The 19,796-nt window shown below is 45.8% G+C and overlaps 1 protein-coding gene across 1 annotated transcript in view; it reads left to right on the forward strand.

Moving 5' to 3' along the window:
- LOC137325208 (MOB kinase activator 3C-like) overlaps positions 1-15,496 on the forward strand; it is a 62,496-nt gene extending 47,000 nt beyond the window's left edge. The window contains exon 4 of the mRNA XM_067990048.1: positions 10,930-15,496. Coding sequence (XP_067846149.1) covers positions 10,930-10,959 — 30 coding nt within the window. The 3' untranslated portion in view covers positions 10,960-15,496. The remainder of the gene's footprint in view (positions 1-10,929) is intronic.
- Positions 15,497-19,796: the final 4,300 nt, after the last annotated feature.

Consider the following 19,796-nt stretch of genomic DNA (forward strand, 5'->3'; position numbering starts at 1 on the left):
GATGTCTCTCTCTCTCCCCGCCCCCCCCCACACCTTCCGATGTCTCTCTCTCTCCCCCCCCCCCCCACACCTTCCGATGTCTCTCTCTCTCTCCCCGCCCCCCCCCCACACCTTCCGATGTCTCTCTCTCTCCCCCCCCCCCACACCTTCCGATGTCTCTCTCTCTCCCCCCCCCCCCCACACCTTCCGATGTCTCTCTCTCTCCCCCCCCCCCCACACCTTCCGATGTCTCTCTCTCTCTCCCCGCCCCCCCCCCACACCTTCCGATGTCTCTCTCTCTCCCCCCCCCCCCACACCTTCCGATGTCTCTCTCTCTCCCCCCCCCCCCACACCTTCCGATGTCTCTCTCTCCCCGCCCCCCCCCCACACCTTCCGATGTCTCTCTCTCTCTCTCTCTCCCCCCACACCTTCCGATGTCTCTCTCTCTCCCCGCCCCCCCCCACACCTTCCGATGTCTCTCTCTCTCCCCCCCCCCACACCTTCCGATGTCTCTCTCTCTCCCCCCCCCCCCACACCTTCCGATGTCTCTCTCTCTCCCCCCCCCCCCACACCTTCCGATGTCTCTCTCTCTCCCCCCCCCCCCACACCTTCCGATGTCTCTCTCTCTCCCCGCCCCCCCCCACACCTTCCGATGTCTCTCTCTCCCCGCCCCCCCCCCACACCTTCCGATGTCTCTCTCTCTCCCCCCCCCCCCCCACACCTTCCGATGTCTCTCTCTCTCCCCGCCCCCCCCACACCTTCCGATGTCTCTCTCTCTCCCCCCCCCACACCTTCCGATGTCTCTCTCTCTCTCCCCCCCCCCACACCTTCCGATGTCTCTCTCTCTCCCCGCCCCCCCCACACCTTCCGATGTCTCTCTCTCTCTCTCCCATCACACCTTCCGATGTCTCTCTCTCTCCCCCACACCTTCCGATGTCTCTCTCTCTCTCCCCCCCCCCCCCCACACCTTCCGATGTCTCTCTCTCTCTCTCCCACACCTTCCGATGTCTCTCTCTCTCCCCGCCCCCCCCACACCTTCCGATGTCTCTCTCTCTCCCCGCCCCCCCCACACCTTCCGATGTCTCTCTCTCTCTCCCATCACACCTTCCGATGTCCTATGTCTTCTGTACACCTTCCCCACTTCCGATGTCTTCTCCCCACGCCCCCCACTCACTCTCTCTCGCAGCAGCCGGAGGTCTCTCTCTTTCTCTTTCTCCCCCCCCCCCCCCCCGGCTCCCTTCCACCCCCCCCCCCCCCGGCTCCCTTCCACCCCCACCCCGGCTCCCTTCCACCCCCCCCCCCCCCCCGGCTCCCTTCCACCCCCCCCCCCCCCGGCTCCCTTCCACCCCCACCCCGGCTCACTTCCACCCCCCCCCCCCGGCTCTCCCCCCCCCTCCCCCCGCCCCCCGGCTCCCTCCCCCCCTCCTGCTCCCTCCCCCTCAGATTTGCAGCTCCTGTTGGCACCCAGCCTTTCAATTCAAAACCTGGAAGAGGCTTTAATTGGCCTCATTAGCGTTGCGATCGCATTTGCCTAATTATCTTCCGGGTTTGGCGCAAGTCCACAAATCACCCCCCACCCCCGCCATCCCGCCGCCCTTTTAAAATTGAGCCCCAGATGTCTATAATGTGATCATATTGACTTTGGACAGTTTTAGTGCCTTGTTTTAAATGGCATTTATAAAATATTAAAGACATGTCAGGAAATTTAATTCAGTTTGGAGTAAGAACAAGCGCTGAAGACTGACTTCAAACTATTTAATTATTCGAGATGTCAGTGACCTTAAACCTGGTGATATGATTGCTAGAAAATACAATGTTGATGTCAGAATAGGGTTTATACAGGGTAAGGAAATGCTGCGATATAACAATAATTTGAATTTATAAAGCAGCACTGTTGCTAGTCAATTGGACTGTGGCATGGGGAGGATGATGTTGAGATAGACATGAATTGGAGTCCTGCCTGTGTTTTTAAATCCTGAAAGTTACATTTTTGAAAGTGTTCTGCTATAATGAGTAGCATAAATACTGCAATGCCTCCTATATTCAGATGCACACTGAAGGTTTGTTACTGACTGTGGATCCCCAATTACTGCTGAATAATAATATCATCAGCTGTCTTCTTTACCAGGTCATCAGGTTTCTGTCCATATTGTACACTGTGAGCGTAGTATCTCAATATATATATTCTGTACTTGTTGACTTACTAGCATGTTACAGTGAAACCTGTAAATTAGTGACACCTAAGGGATTTGAATCAGGTGTCCTTATTTTCAAAATGGTCATTGTAAGTACAGTAAAACGGATGAGCCAAATATCCCGGGATTGATTGTATCTCCTGCAGCGTTCCTACTTTTTTTTCACCCTCACCTGGGATTGTGGCTAATTCACTCCAACGGGATGTAATTTCAGTTCTATTTTCTGTTTGTTGAGTTTCCCAGTTCATTGCCATCCCAGGGTCCTTTTCCATTGAGGGAGGGATGTCCTGATCCTGGGATCTGTTACGTTGGCAGCCTGCACAGGGCAAGGTGGCTGCTATAGGGCCGGAGTGCCTGGGAGATCCCAGCCAAATTGGGGAGAATTAATGTCATGCAGAACCCTGTCCGAGACTCCCTCCCTCCATGTGCTGCAGCTACTTATGTTTGAAGTACTGGGGAGTGGGTAGGGGGCTGTTAGCAGCTTATCAGTACTTGACATACTGGTGGAGTGAGATGTGAGGTTGTCCAGTGCAGTTCCCGGCTTTTGTGGAACGTGGAGTTATTTACCCAGCATCCATAGCAGCAGAGAAACCGCTCTCTCCCTGTGATAGAGCTGTGCAAGCATTCAATTCCAGTGATAGAGTGGTTTCTCTGCCGCTATTGATGCTGGGTAAAGAGATCTCCATTCCACAAAAGCCGTTTCTTCCACCGGCTGCCGCCATGCATTTACCTGTATTTTAAGTTGTAAAAGGACTTGGTGCATTGAAGGCTGTCCGTAGTTCGTAATTTGCGAGTGTCCGTGGTTTCAGCTTGTATCTATTACATGTAAGTTATTTAGGACTGTCAATAAGTGTCCATTTTTTGGAGGTGTCGGTTTGTACAGGTTTCACTGTATTTCTGTTTCTGTATACCAATAAACACATTTTCTGCAGTGCGAGCACTATTTTCCATTTAGTAGCTGACAATGATTCATGGAAATCTGTCAATGTTTGCAGGGAAGTCCCCAAGTGTATATCTATAATTTCAAGAGGTCCCCAGTACAGAAAATCTTGGAAACCTTATGTGAATGATACGTGAGATCTTGTGTGATGCAAGCTGGCCACTACACCACAGCCATTTTCTTTGCCACCCATTCCATCCATTGAGTTATAAGATCATTCCTCCAGCTCCATGACTTTGATCACCACATCTGTCAGCTTAATATTATCTGATCAATCCTTTGGGCCCCAAGCTGCTCGATCCATTCTTAAGAGTAATCTTGATCTATGGAATATGTTTATTAGGTGATTCATATCCTAGTTAGATGTACAATGTTGGTGCTTGGACACTTAGGGCTCGAATTTAGCAGGCCTGCGGGTTCCCAGCGGGTGGTCCTCCGGGAGCGTCGAAAACGCGAACGGCGAAATTAGTGGGTTGCCCACGCGATCGTAGCAGGCAATCCACTAATAGGATCCAATTACCTGCTCCTCCGGGGTCCACGGCGCTGGCCTGCGCGTCGGGCGGGCTGCGCATGCGCAGTACGATCTGTCAGCTGGAGGCTCTCGAGTTAAAGGGGCAGTCCTCCACTGACAGATGCTGCAACCAATGGGACAAATTGCAGCATGGAGCAGCCCAGGGTGAAGGCTGCTCCCAGTTTAATGATGCCTCACCCCAGATATCATCAGATGGGGTGAGGAGGAGGGGGAGGACACAGATCTTCCCCCCGGCGGGCGGGAGGAAGCGGCCTGCCTCTGCCACCAAGAAGGCCTGGCTCGAGGTGGCAGAGGGGGTCACCTGCGCCACCAACATATCGCCCACCTGCATACAGTGCAGGAGGCGCTGCAATGACCGCAGTAGGTCAGCCACAGTGAGAACACGAAGTCTTTCCCCTACACTCCGTCTGCCACAACACTGCCCCCACCCCAAATCTCCTTCAGCACCGCCAACACTATTCTGTCACATCACCCTTCATGCCCACTCACACCCCATCCTCATCTTACCTCCACCTACTCACCTCGCCAGTACTCATCCTGCCACTAACACGCGACCCAATCCTCATACAATCTCATGGCTCCATCCCATACTCACCCTCTCGTGCATCTCCCTCACGGCCAGCCTCACTCAACCTGCCACCACCTGTGCTGCAGCCACAGGGCATGCATCACATATGTGCAGTAGGCAGGGTAAGGCAAACGTCTCGTCAGCATGAAGGGGGTGCACAAGGGTGTCTGAGGGTTTGTCATGGGTGTTACCCATATTGAATTTCAGAGCCACAAACAGCACACATTATATTGACACCACCACTGCCATGTCTCCGCGAATCCTGTCCATTGTGTCCAATAATGCCCGCTCCTGGGTATCACTATGAGGACCCACCACTGATGCCACCCATCGTGTTACTGCAGAGTAGGTGCAGGTGTATTTGCAGGGCTCGTCCGCGCAGACAACTGAGAGACATCGGCGGTGTTGCCGGCTGCATCCTGGAAGGATGCGGAGGAGAAGGTGTGGAGGACAGTGGTGACTTTGCCAGCGACAGGTAAGCAGTTGGTGCTGGGGCCAGCCAGGAGCAGCTCGGCATGAAAGAGGCTGCAGATCTCCACGACTACATGCCGAGCGAATCTGCGCCTCCCTGTGCACTGCTGCTGGGAGAGGTCCGGGGAGCTGCGCCTCGGTCTGTGGACCCTGTGGCGAGGGTAGTGCCCTCTGCGACGCGTCTCTCTCTGCGGTAGCCCTCCCTCCTGCTGTGCAGGTGGGCGTGCAACCACACCGTGTTGGGGGGATCCACGTCTCTGCGGCGGACGGCGTGGACTGCGAGGCTGCTGGTGGTGGTCATGCTCTTCGTCCTCCGAGGGTGTCCACACACCACCCAACTGGCAGGTGTTGGTCTGAGGGGTTGTGCAGGGTAGGTGTGTGGGTCCTCGGACTGGGGCTGCGGTTTCGTGTCGGTCTGTCCTCTGGCTTGGCCGGGGGGTGGTGGGGGGCAGGGGTTGCCCTATGTGACGCGGTGGCCTCCTGCGTGGGTGAGGGCGCTCCCCCGTGGAGCGCACCTTGGCACCTGCCACAGGCTGCTGGCTGCAACACGCCTGGTTTGAAGGGTCCTGTTTCCCCCAGTGTGGGAAACTGACTGCTTTGAACGTAAAATCCCACACTTCCTCTTTTGACAGCTGCTTCAGCTCATTAACTGACCACAACGAGCAAGTTAAGTGCTCTCAAGTGGAACCCCGCTGGCTTTAATTGCCTGCGGGATTCCCACCAGCGGGGCTTGCGCGCGCAGCCCCGCACGTCAGCGCGGTACCCGGAAGTGGCCGGGATTTCGTCCGAATCCGGTCACGTGATCGGAGATCGGGATTTTCGGGGCCCCCCCGCTGGAAACCCGCAGGTAACCCGACCCTAAAATCGAGCCCTTAGTGTCGTTGTATTGGGGCCATTCGATCCTAGAATCATATAATCATACAGCACAGAAGGAGGCCGTTCAAATTTAATGTATTTCTTTGACATGCCCACACTGCCTAAATTGACAATTTAATAAATATACTTGGGTCTCAGTATTTGGTTTAGTAAATACCCCAAGAAGTGAAGAAAGCAAGAGCAATAATGAATTCACTTTTACCCTTAGAAATTCCTGATGATAATCTATTTTGTTACGAAAAAGAACATTTCTGCAAATTAACATGGAGCATTTCAGAGGATGAAATTCATCAGTGGATAATTTTACCAAAAATGTTGCCGAGTACAAAATTCCACTTTGTGCTTGTTTTGCTAATATAATGGATAATTGGAGTTTACCCCCTCAGTGAGTGTCGCCATGTAAACAGAACCTGCCATCATTTTCCAAGCAATGCACCATGTGGTTGGGAAATAGTAAAACACAATGATTGTGAAAGTAACAGTAGACTTCATTCAAGTACTACCTTTCCCATCCGTTCGTTCACAACCCTGAATTGTACCACTATTTACAATTGGCAGTATTTCTGTTGTCCTAGAATGGAAACTCCTAACCATACACCCTTAATAAAAAAAAAACTTTTTGCTCCAGTGCCACTTGCCCACTAGTGTGCTTGTTAATATTCAGATTTGCTCAGTGATTTCTAATTCCACTGCCATTTCTCCTTTCATGTGTGGGAATTATATGACCATTGGGAATAAATTAGAACTGGTGGTAAGCATTTTGGAGTACTGCAGTAGAAAGTGTACATCTCTTGATACCAGTGCTGCTATCAATTGTAAAGTTACAGTAGGTGATTAACAATGTGAGTGCTCAGAGGTGGCATACCTTTACCTTTTTAATGTTCTTTTTGATTTGCTTCATGGTGTTAATTGCCAGCAGCTTGGACATAAATCAGGAATGCGGGGTTCCAGATCAATGGGTATTTCAACTATCGTCAGTGCAGCTCTCTGTAATACAGAATTAAAGCAGCACAAACATCGTTATTAAATTCCCTGAACGCACAAGTGAACCCAATTTAATTCAGTGCAGTCCCTCACCTCTGGCTACATCCAGTATCTGTAATTTTTTTGCATCATTTGTCTTATTTGAAAGGGGGCTGTCTCTGTTGTCAAGAACCCTGCATCACCTACTGCAGTTGGTTCAATTGTAAAGAGATGAGAGACATCAACCTCTTATACAACAACCAAATAGAGGTCAGAACCATAGAGCACAGTGATAAGCCTATTAACAGTATAAATGTAAAGTGGGACTGATTTGTAATTTCTTGTTACACTCAATTGCATTGGACCAACAAGCCTTCCAGTTTAATACAGTATTCCAGTAAATTTACACCAAATTTATTTATCCCAAGCAATGGCTCAGGCAAGAACCTTCCCAGTAGAAGTTTGCTTTAGATTTGGTGATCAGGTGGAAAATAAATTAATTAATCCTCACTCCCACCTAATTGATGGCAATCACATTAAATTTTATCCTTCTGGTTCATTAAACTTACAGGGGTAATTTTGACTTTGAGTGATTAGTGTAAAACGAGCGGTATCAATTCAGTCGCCCGTTATATATATCTCTCCCAAATTTCACTTCCATTTGATATCACCTGTTTTACAATATCACCCAAAGTCAAAATTACCTCCTTTCATTCCAGATCCTTACTTGCAGTAAGATTTTTTTTTTCCTATTTGTGCAGCAGAGGATAGCTACCCAAGTTCCCCATTAATGGTGCTAACAAGCAAAAAAAAACTTACTAATTGTCACTAATCCTCTTGATACATTTTTGAAAAAAAAAGGAGGAATCCTCAGAGCATTTCAAAACACAAATGAATATTTCTTTAGTGCTTTCTGCCCATTTTGCACCACCATTTACTCACATCAAACTTTTTATGCTAAAATTAGCCAGGAGAAGATGATATGGACCAGAATGGGAAGAAGCAGGGTTCTGTCTCCTATTATCTACAGGGTGGATTCCCATCTCTGTTATCCTGTTATGGTGAGATGAGAAGTGGGGCCCGATGTTAGCAGGGCTGTGGGTTCTCGGCGGGTGGGCTATCGGGTGCGTGGGTAACGCGCCCGGTGAAATTAGTGGGTTTCCCGCGCGATCGTAGCAGGCAAACCACTAATTGGATCCACTTACCTGCTCCTCCGGGTTCCCCGCTGCTGATCTGCGCATCGGGCGGGTTGCGCATGCGCAGTAAGATCTATCAGCTGGATGCGCTCTATTTAAAGGGGCAGTCCTCCACTGACAGATGCTGCAACCAATAGCAAAGATGACTGCATGGAGCAGCCCAGGGGGAAGGCTGCTCCCAGTTTAATGATGCTTCACCCCAGGTATCAATACATGGGGTGAGGAGGAGGGGGTGGACAGAGATCTTCCACCCGGCAGGCAGGAGGAAGCAGCCCGCCTCTGCCACCAGGAAGGCCTGGCTCGAGGTGGCAGAGGGGGTCACCTGCGCCACCAACATATCGCCCACCTGCACACAGTGCAGGAGGCGCTCCAATGACCTCAGTAGGTCAGCCACAGTGAGTACACGTAGTCTTTCCCCTACACTCCGTCTGCCACAGCACTGCCCCCACCCCACATCTCCTTCGACACCGCCAACACTACTCTGTCACATCACCCCTCATACCCACTCAAGCCTCATCCTCATCTTACCTGCACCTACTCACCTCGCCAGTACTCACCCCGCCACTACCACGCAACCCAATCCTCATACAATCTCATGGCTCTATCCCATACTCACCCTCTCGTGCATCTCTCTCACGGCCAGCCTCACTCAACCTGCCACCACCTGTGCTGCAGCCACAGGGCATGCATCACATATGTGCAGTAGGCAGCGTAAGGCAAACGTGTCGTGAGCATGAAGGGGATGCACATGGGTGTTTGAGGGTTTGTCATGGGTGTTACTTATATTGAATTTCAAAACAACTCACATCACACATTATATTGGCACCACTACTGCCATGTCGTCACGAATCCTGTCTGTTGTGTCCAATAATGCCCGCTCCTGGGTATCACTATGAGGACCCACCACTGATGCCACCCATTGTGTCACTGCAGAGTGGGTGTAGGTGTATTTGCAGGGCTCTTCTGCGCAGACGACTGAGAGATGTCGGCGATGTCCCCAGTTGCACCCTAGGAGGATGCGGAGGAGAAGTTGTGGAGGGCAGTGGTGACTTTGACAGCGACAGGTAAGAAGATGGTGCTCGGGCCAGCCGGGAGCAGCTCGGCATGAAAGAGGCTGCAGATGTCCACGGCTACATGTCGAGTGACTCTGAGCCTCCGTGTGCACTGCTGCTCAGAGAGGTCCAGGAGGCTGAGCCTCGGTCTGTGGACCCTGTGGCGAGGGTAGTGCCCTCTGCGATGCATCTCTCTCTGCGGTAGCCCTCCCTCCTGCTGTACAGGTGGATGTGTCGCAGCACTGTGTTGTGGACCTCCACGTGTCAGAGGTGGACGGCGTGGTCGGCGAGGCTGGTGATGCTGTTCGCCCTCCGAGGAGGTCATGACTGCAGCTACGGCGGCCCCCATCCGCAAGATGTACATCTGAGGGGGTCCGCAAGGTAGGTACATGTCTCCGGACCCCGGGGTACGTGTGCAGGTTGGTGCCTTTGACTGTCAGGAGGAGGGTGGTGGAGGCCAAACTCTGCCCCAAGTGACGGAGTGGCCTCCTGCAATGGGTGAGGGTCTGCCACCCCACCTGTCAAATGGACCTTTGCAGCTGCCACAGGCTGACGGCTGCAACACGTCCATTCGAGCTGGGAGTGTTTCCCCCAGTGTGGGAAACAGTCCCATTTTGTTCTAAAATCCCACATAGTCCCTTAATCAGGTCAGTTAATGACCTGAAATACCTAAATAAATATTGTCAAGTGGCATCCCACTGGCTTTAATTGCCTGCAGGATTCCCACCAGCGGGGGCTGCGCGCGCACGCCGGCGCGTCAGCGGGGAACCCGGAAGTGCGCGGGTTCGGGGCAGGCTCCGGTACCGCGCCGGGATTCTCTGATTTTCGGAGCCCCCCCCGCGGGAAACGCACCGGATAGCGGGTGGTAAAATAGAGCCCATGGTGTCCAGGCATCTCCCTATATGGAGGGAAAATCAGAGCAAGTAATTAACTCATTGCTCTAGTGCTCCCTCCTGTGGTTGCCGCAAGAACGGTATTGGTACAGATCTGGGAGCACAGAAAAATGGGTGGAAAAAACTTATAAAAGAAAGTAAATTTAAATATGCTACTAATGAGAATTGTTATCTCTGAAAGTACATTTTCTAAGTTTAAAATAATAATACATGGGCCTGATTTTTTTAAAATGAAGAATAGGATAATCCATTTTCCTCAGTAACAAATGACTGGCTCAGAAAATTGCATGCATAAAATGGTACATTTCAAAGGCATGCATTCCCATAGTTTCATTAGTTGGTTGTTAATTGCTGAGAAAAACAGGCATTCTCCCATTTTTCATTGAGGAATTGAAGACCCTATAGTAATATGGTATTTTATGAAAAATGGAAGGCCAGTATCATACTACAGTAAGACCATGAAGGAGTTTGTGTCCATACCTGGAAATTACTCCTGGATGTCAATAATCTTCTCTTCAACTGCATAAGTTGAACCATCTAGTACTTTGTTACAAAATATACATTTTAGCAATAGCTTCCTGTGAACACAAAGGATGGATTTTCTTGCAATGAAAGGTACGAGCTACATAGTTTAATTGCTGTCTGGTGAGATAACAAAGTGGAGCAGTAAATCCCAAATCAAGTCACAAATGTATGAAAGGTTTTATTGGTCGTGGATAATGAGAAGCAAGTGGCTAAAGGACTTGATCAATGGATGCTGCCATAAAGAATCTAACTAAATGTTTACTCTCAAAAAGTAATCATTGAAATAGCAACCATGATATGCAGCTTAAAGGTTTGGGCCTAAGTAGTAGTTTATCTATTAAAGTGAAATTAAACTGGTAAATTTTGTAATCCTTTTTGCTTTTTAATTGTTCAGTGAGAAAAACTGGAAAGTATTTTGCATTCCTTGATAAAATTCACCTGCCCACCCACATTTAGAAATGATACTGAAAACCTCCTATTTCTGTTTGTTGCAGAAATTTTCAGTGAAATCTATTTAGCCTGCTTCATTCCAAGTCCCCAAGTGGTAGTGGAATAATCATATTGCAGTTGTCTCTGCTGCAACATTTATAGCGTCTGCTCCAATACAGACTTTCCCAATGGCCAGTATAGCAGCCTGGCTGTTCCAGAATTTGAGTGTGCTTGGAAACTTCCCTGAACTGTAACAATGCTCCTTTTAATAGGAAAATGCTTAATCGTTTTTTCTTTTTCTTTCTAACAGAAAGTGATGACAGAGAAAATTTGCCACTGATTGAGAGAAGCTGCACAGCATCTCTCCCCTGTGATACAAAACCCAACAATTGAGCCATACATTTTCTAACGCAAAGAAGATTACCAGAAAGTGAATATCTACGATCCGAATCCCTGCAAAAAATGGACCAAGAGAAATCTTTTTAAAGCATAAATCAAGAATTAGATGAATGTTTATCTTCTTCATAAAGCGTCCTCTTGGGAACAGATTGGCAGTGATAGAATGTGTACTGTGATTAAATACCCCTTGTCTCAGGACAGCCAGCATGTACATCACACTTTGTGTTTTTGAAACCTTATCAATCCAGTCAACCAAAGGCAATTCAATGCTCCTGTGTACTTTTATTGTTAGATTCACCAAACAAAATACATTCACTCAAAACTTGTCACAGACCAAGGGAATCTATATCTCTCCATCCTGACAGTTCGCCCCCAAACTGAAATATTTGGTTTATATAACTCCTTTTGCTTATTTGGGGACACCAGTGACCACATATTTGGAGCCCAGATGGCTGCCACCATCCACTCCCCATGGTTCTAATGCCCTATAGCAGTGGCAGTGGATGTTCACTTCATCACAATACTTTCCCCCCCACCCAGCTATTACACAACCAGGAATATACCACCCAGCACCAGACCACCAGGAATCAGATAGAAACCACACCAACAGCAAACTAAGAGGGGTCAGACATATACTAGGCCATCAGGGATCAGGTATATTCCATCCCAGCACTAGACTAGGGGATTAGAGATATACCGTCAGACCACCGGATTAGACCTATACCACTCCAGCACTACATCACCAGGGATTAAACATACCATGTGAGCACTGGGCATTAGACAAATAACAGCAGCACAACACCATCAGTGACTGGATAGATCAGTTTTTACTCTGGTAATGTGATGATTCAAAAAATGCGATGTTTAGTTTATAAATGAATTCTGCTTGTCTCCCAAATAATGAACAAGGTAATGTAATAGCACCACTAATGGCACAGTGGTCAGGGAATGGCCTTTCTCATTTAAAAAAAATCCTGTCGTATATTAAAGACATAAGACGTATACAAGCCATACAGTGCTGGATCGAGGAGAAAATCACACACCTCTGATACATCAAGAGCTGATATTGAGATATATGCAGAAATAAGAAGATTGGACAGGAGTGAACTGTTTGCTTTTATCCAGTGTGTACTGTACTTTTACAGGATTTAGGATTGAGACAATTTAGTTGCACAGTACCAGATGAGAGTGAAATGCCAGCTTTTGCCTTCTCAAAATCTAGCAAATGACTGAATGAATGTACTCTGGATGAAACTGAAAATACCTATCCAACCTGTCAGTTTTCATCCTTTGAATTGGATGTAGGTGATTTGTTATACCCTTGTTTTAAATGTACTGGTCCTATTTAGCCCTGAAACACCCTGAAGTTAACATTCAAAGTAGCTACAGGACCTTGTACAAAATGGCAAAGGTTGTGTCAGAATCACGCCTTTAGATAAATGTCAGCTAATACATTCCAATATTTTAAAGTGCCAGTGATATTGTAAATTATATTAACTTGGAATATTTTACAATGATTTATAGTGAAACATCTTAAGAATTTCAGGTATTTTAGAATGACATTTAATCAAAATACCAAATCCATTGGAATTCTGATCTATGCAATAATTTGAATCGACAAGCAATGTTGCTTATGACCAGTTTTATGCACAATGCATAACACTGTCTGAAAATGAGCTCTACAGTATTTAAAACCCTTCTGTTTGTTTAATCTAAATGGAAGGAAAATCACTCGCCAAGGCTTCTTCGACAGCACCTCCCAAACCCGCGACCTCTACCACCTAGAAGGACAAGAGCAGCAGGCACAGGGGAACAACACCACCTGCATGTTCCCCTCCAAGTCACACACCATCTCGACTTGGAAATATATCGCCGTTCCTTCATCGTCGCTGGGTCAAAATCCTGGAACTCCCTTCCGAACAGCACTGTGGGAGAACCTTCACCACACGGAGTGCAGCGGTTCAAGAAGGCGGCTCACCACCACCTTCTCAAGGGCAATTAGGGATGGGCAATAAATGCCAGCCTCGCCAGCGACGTCCACATCCCATGAATGAATTTTTAAAAATGGATTTCTTTACAGTTGTGTACTCCAAATTGCCCAATTTTCTGATACTCACTACATCAAGTGATTCAGTTCACCTGGGTGCAAACCCAGGAAAATCTCTCCTAATATTCTGTTGGTGAAACATTGAAGAACATTTTTTAAATTTAGATGTGAAGAGGCACTATTCTGACTCAAATGTTTTGACAAACATCATCATGACAAAACTGAAGTGTGACTTTGCTAGCTCCTCCCCTGGACCAGGAGTGGAATAACATTTCTTCAGCTGTCCCAATATTTTCCCATGTGTTCTCTGATAGTGACATCATAATGGTTTGAATGGAAATTGCTGCCAATTTGTGCACAGCAAGGTCCCACAAACAACAATAAGATAAATCACCAGTTAATCTGTTTTAGTGGTGTTGGTTGAGGGATAAATATTGGTCAGGACAATGAGGGAACTCCAATATACTTCATCTTATAGTGCCATGGGATCTTTTATGCCCGTCTGAACAGCCAGACGGAACCTCCGTTTAATGTCTCATTTGAGAGACTACACTTCTGACAAGGTAGCACTCTCTCAGTACTGCACTGAAGTGTCAGCCTAGACTATGTGCTCAAGTCCTATAGTGTGGTTTGAAGTCACAAGCTTCTGGCTTATAGGTGAGAGTACTACAACTGAGCCATGCTGACAAGAAATAAATATATCCAACCTCCTTTACAGAGGATTTGATGAGACCAGGATTGGCAAGGTAAGATTATAGGTAGGATGTGGATGACCTTAGACTGCCTCAGAGAACCTGTTAGAAACAGTTTGGTGGGAATTCCACAGCGTAGTAGAGAAATGCTTCCATTTTAAAAAGTAACTGAGAAGAATCCTCAACATGTATCAGTCCTGCTCCAGAAAGTATTATGGGGCACAATGGTTGGAGTGCATACATTGGTGAAGTACCAGTTAAATTGTCGGCTAATAAGGTTTAACCTTATTAGTTATTTACATTTCTGAGCTCCGCTCGAGAGAACTGCGAACTGTACACCAGTCTCTGACTTAGACATATGGAGCCTGAAGAAGGCTCCATTTGTGATTATACTATCATTACTCAACATGTGTCTTATCTGATGACTGAGCCTTAATGATTTAGGAAACATTAGCCCTACTGTAAAAAAAAAGTCCATTTATTTTGGGACTTAATGAAGACATTTTTTAAAAATTGCATTTAAAAAAAAATACATACCTTATTTCTTATTCAAGTTTTATACTTTTATATGAATAAATGCTTAGTAATAATTTCTGCCTTTTTTAACTATTAGTGGTTGAAGATTTAATGTCTTGCTTTAAATTCAGTGTGGTTATGACAGGTTTACTGTGACAGAGTCTGTATTGTTTACGTTGAAAGTTTTTTTTCCCACCAATTCCCTGCTCCCCCAAAGTTCTTGATTCCTTGGCGGATGGCAGTTGTCCTCTAATAACTTACACAAGTGGTAAAAATTCACTTGTAAGCCTTGACAATGGGTGTCAGTAGGTTATTCAACAATGGAGGCATCATAGCCAAGTCCGATCCTGCCCTTACTGAACGTCCATACGTGTGCACTTCCAGCAGAGGTTGATGGATAGCATTCAGGAGCAGAAACTTGCCAGTTTTTCCTTCCCATACTAAGTGGCACTGAGGCCAACTATAGCACGCCTACTGCCACTTTGCCTGAAATCAGCTAATTTAGTACAGATTGGGGAATCAAACCTGGAACCTTCCTAGTGGGTATGGCTCAAATACTCATTGAATGAACTTGCTGAGCCATTAGGGAATCCCTTTACCTTAGTTTCAAATGGTAATTTAATGTTAAATCAGATGGGTCTTTGATTTAAAGAACTGATTTGTTCCATTGTAAAGTCTTGTATGTTCAATACAGATATGCAAAGTGTTCATATCTCTGTCAAACTCCTATAAATTAAGATTTGTATCTTGTGACGTCTCGTCTGTTTAATTTTATTTTTATACTTATACAGAATACTGTTTCATCTGCAGAAATCTTCCTGTTAACCAGAAAGGTACATGCATTTTTTAAAAATTGATATGAGAAAGACGGGGAGTTCTCCAGAAGTGTTGGTCTTGACATCTCTGGTGTTAGAATCAAGAGCTTTGAAACAGTAAGAATCTCCTTCTGAAAGCCTGGAGAGTTTGTGAATTCCTTTTCTACAAGAATTTGTGCAAAGTGGAGATGGGTGGAATTTGCAACGCATTGTAAAGAACTTAGTTTTTGAAATGGACAAAGTTTTTGAACCAAATAAAAAGTCACCTTTACTGAGAGTAATTAGACATTGCAGACATTCTCATTGTGTTTCTGTTATATGTACATTGTACTTTTAATACTTTCTGTTTTTGGGCTTTGTTATACTATTTGTTTCAAAATAAAGTTATTAGCAACTTTACTTTGTAAATCATTGGTCTGTGTGGTTCTCTGCCATTTTGATGAGAATTGCTTAAAACTAAGTTCAATCCAATAAGTAGTTTACTGCAAATGGAGTAATTTTTAGCCCTTGGGTATGGCCCTCTGCAAGGCATGATTATAGAATAGGTACAGTTTTCAAATCATATGGAGCACAGATGTGCTTACAGGAATCGTTGTTACGAGAGAAGAAAGGATTAAAAACCCCAGAACTGTAGAACTTACAATTAACTGTGCAACTAATGCAGAGCTACAATCAACAAAGCCAATAGAATGTTGAATTTCAATGCCAAAACAGTAGACTATGGGCGCTAAATTGGGCCGTGTAGCATCCGTTGTTTCAGCGCTACGTGGCCTATCGAGGTGCCAAGATGGCATCTTGGCTGCACACGCACATTTCCAGTGTGATATGTGCCGGACGCCATCTTGGTATAGGAGTTAGCGCATGCGCAAATACCGAATGCCGGCTGCATGTAGAGTAAGGAGAAAATGGGTACAATCCATTGCTATTTAAAGGGACCAAGCAGGATTTACAGGTTAGTGGCTGGATTTTCGCTTCTGGCTGCCGAGACATTTGTAACTGTTTTTGGAAGTCTCCTATACTTGAATACTATGACTGGGGGACATAGCCTAGCATTTAGAGCCAGGAAATGCAGGAGTGAAGTTAGGAAATGCTTCTACATGCAAAGGGTGGGAGACGTTTGGAACGCTCTTCTGCAAATGGCAGTTGATGCTAGCTCAATTGTGAATTCTAAATCTGAGATTGATAGAAATCTGTGAATCAAGGGTATTAAGGGATATGGGGCTAAGGCGGGTAAATGGAGTTAGATCAGTGGTCCGTCATGGTCTCATTGAATGGTGGAACAGGCTCGAGGGGCTAAATGCCACTGCCACTTGCTGCTTCCTGATAGGCACCACCTTCTCTTGCAAGAAAGCGTGACGTGTGTCTGGGTGATGTGCCTGTCATGGTTGAATAGTTGTCAATGTGTGTGGCCTGTGAGTTGTGGGCAGGCGGCTTGCAACAGTGGCAATATGTGAGGGTGAGGGGAAGTACTGATGGAGAGAGTTTGTTGTTATGTGGGTGATGGGGGGTATAGTACATAGAGCAGTGGATGCGGCTAGTGGTGCAGTTGGTAGGAGACGCCACTTGACAGTTGAACTCACTCACCTTGACCACTCATGTCAAAGCATTGAACTTCTTCTTGCACTGCATCCATGTTTGTGGTGCTATGCGCCTGGCATTGACTTCGTGCTCTACTGCCTCCCACTGCCTTTTGGACATATGTCTGGAGGGCCTCTTGCCCCCCCCCCTTCCCCCTACCTGCGGATATAGGATGTTCCTCCTTCTGTCCACCTCTTGCACCAAGGCCTCTAGTGCATCATCAGAGAACCTTGGTGCACATACTCGCGCAGGCCTGGTACAAACTCAGATTGGTGAGGTCTGGCATGCAGATTGGAGGATTTGGCATTTAGTAGTGTGCAACCTTTATTCAATGCTTTAACATCAGTGTGTAAACTTAGGGATGGGAGCTGCATCTGTGTTTTACGTGTATGATGTCTAATCTCCGTTCAGACTCCATGCAGACAGCATATTGTTCTTTTTAGCAAATAACAGATACCGTCTACCTTTAAGAGATTTGAAGAGACATCCTCCCTTTAAGAGATTGGGGCTCCCCCTGTTGGTGGAAAGTGTGAATTGCACTGAATCGACGTGCCAGGCCTGGATTTGAACGCAGCTTGCAGGTGAGTACTGAGGCAGAATGAAGTTCTCGTCCTGCCTGTGCAGGGGCCATCGGGCATGGGTTAATAGCAGATCACGCTACCTATGCCCAATAATAGGCCCTATCGAATTTTTCCCCCTATAAGTCCGAGGAAGCCATGAAACCATACCGTGCTCTGGTCATACCACATCGTAGGTACTGTGTCCAGTTCCGGTTCCCGAGAGACAAAGGAGACATGAAAGCACTGGAGACAGTACAGAGAAGAGCAGCAAGTGATCGCTAGTGTCAGGGGTCCAAATTATAAGGAAAGACTGAGGAGATTTGGGCTTTTCAGCTTGGAATGGATCACTTGAAAGGTGGTCTTATAAATGTATATAAGAAATAAGAAGTGAATGGTATGGAAACAGTTAATCGGGAATACTACTTTAAATTAAACTGCAAGATAGGGCCAAAACTAGTAAAAGGTAACTTTAGGACTGATAGCAGGAGGCTCTTCTTCTCTTAGAGAGTGATCAACACTTGGAAAGGACTTCCAGGCAGAGTGGTTGAGGCAAAACCTGGAACCATTGAAGAAACTACTAGTCGTAGCAATGGGGGGAGTGTGGATTGTTTTGGATGGATGAATTAAGATGGATCGAATGGCATTCCCTATCCATAAGTATTTGTGATCTTATGAACTGATATTAGGATTGAGACCATAGGCATTTCATCTTTAGTAACTGAGAGATGTTCATACATTCACATTTTATTCCACTAATGATTTGGTGGATTTGGTGACCACGTTCCACCAGGAAGAAAAACAGAGAAATAATTTCAGAATGTCCTACTGGTTCCTGTTATTCCCTTTTAATGCAGGAGTATGCTATTATAGTTGCTTTCCACTACAGCCTAAGAAGTGAAATAACCTCAATTAGCATAAACATTGAGAAGATGGGTGCAAATTGATCAACAAACCTTTTTAAAAATAATTTATCATAACTAGTTGCAATGACTCATAATTTGGTTCTTGACCAGTAAAATATACCTGTGCACCTCAATATGGCAGCTGCTTAGGTTCCTAAATGTTTGCTGCTTAACATGGAGCACCTGTCAGAGGAAGCTTGTGCTCCAAAGTGTTGTGCCAAAGAACAAAAGCTTGTCTTCATGATTCCCCAAATGGTGAGTTCGAATTATAGTTGAGCTATCAGGGAAGGTATTTAGTAGTGACCAAAAACTTAGCCATGGGAGAAGCAAAATCAGTGCATGAATCACCTTGGGCCACTCTTGCACACCATGTAACAGCTGGTTACAGTGTGACATTGTCTGTCCTTTTGGCTGTGGTCTTAGAACCAAAGAGCCATAGATGTTTACAGCCTACTGTGTCCATGCTGACACTACTAGTGCAATCCAAAAACTAATCCCACTGTCCACACTATCTCCATGGCCCTATATTTCAAATATTTATTTAATGCTGTCTGCCTCAATCACTCCTTGTGTTAATTTTACACTCCAACAACCCTCTACAAGACCAAATTTCTCCTGACCCCTCTCCTCACTCCCTTTGTGACAATTTTAAATTAATGAGCCCTCATCACCGCATCCCCAGCCAAAGGAAATAGTCTTTCTCTATTCATTCTATTAAAACCCTTCAGCATTTTAAATACCTTTATTAGATCTCTCAGCCTTCTCTGCTCCAGTGGAAATAATCCTTGTACCTCAAGTTTCTCCTTATAAATATAGGTTCCCATCATGGATCTTTTACTCTGTACATTATGGCTTTAACTTCCTTTCTATAATGGAGCATTGAAAACTGCACACTCTTAACTTTGGCTAAACAATGTTTTGTATAAAGTTATCATTACTTCTTTACTCTTGTACTCTATGCTCTTATTTATGAAACTAAAATGCTAGTGGCCATGATATGTCCTGGAGACAAACAATAAAGAATGAAAAGAAAATATTTTTTAAAACTTTGCATACATCCTTTGTTGTTCACATATGATTTCAGTATTTATACACAGGCTGTGTTGACCTTGCTTTAAGTACATGCCTATGTTGAAAGAAATAAAAAGCTCAGCGCATGATCATTTTCAAATAATGCAGATATTGGACATACTCTACGACCTCATTAGCAGTAGCAGCATTAATAATATCTCCATGAGTGAGGTTGAGTGCATAACTCACAAGTGAAGAAGTTACAGGGAAATTATAATGAGCTTGAAAATGAACTTACTTTATTGCCTTTCCTTACTGCCTACAACATATTCTATTGATCATCCTATGTTTTTTTTCAGTTAATTTTTGTGCTAATCACAGTGAAGGATTTTAGTGTTATGAAATTGGATACATTTTGCTTTTTACCAGCAGTGTCAACAGCAAACAGTCCTAGATCAGGTTAGTATGGTTCAAGTGAAGGGTAAAACTCTCTCTGCTCTACCATAAGAGAAATAAATCACAGTGGTAGCAGTAATGAGCATAACATTTAATCACATACTTAGAGGAGAAGTTGAGAAGAGTGTTTTATGATGATAGTTGTTCTCGCTGTGTGAGCTGAGCAGAAAGTGCCAAGGTTCATTCTCATTTAGCAGCAAC

The sequence above is a fragment of the Heptranchias perlo genome, chromosome 9 (assembly GCF_035084215.1).
Source record: "Heptranchias perlo isolate sHepPer1 chromosome 9, sHepPer1.hap1, whole genome shotgun sequence".
Taxonomy (NCBI): Eukaryota; Metazoa; Chordata; class Chondrichthyes; order Hexanchiformes; family Hexanchidae; genus Heptranchias; species Heptranchias perlo.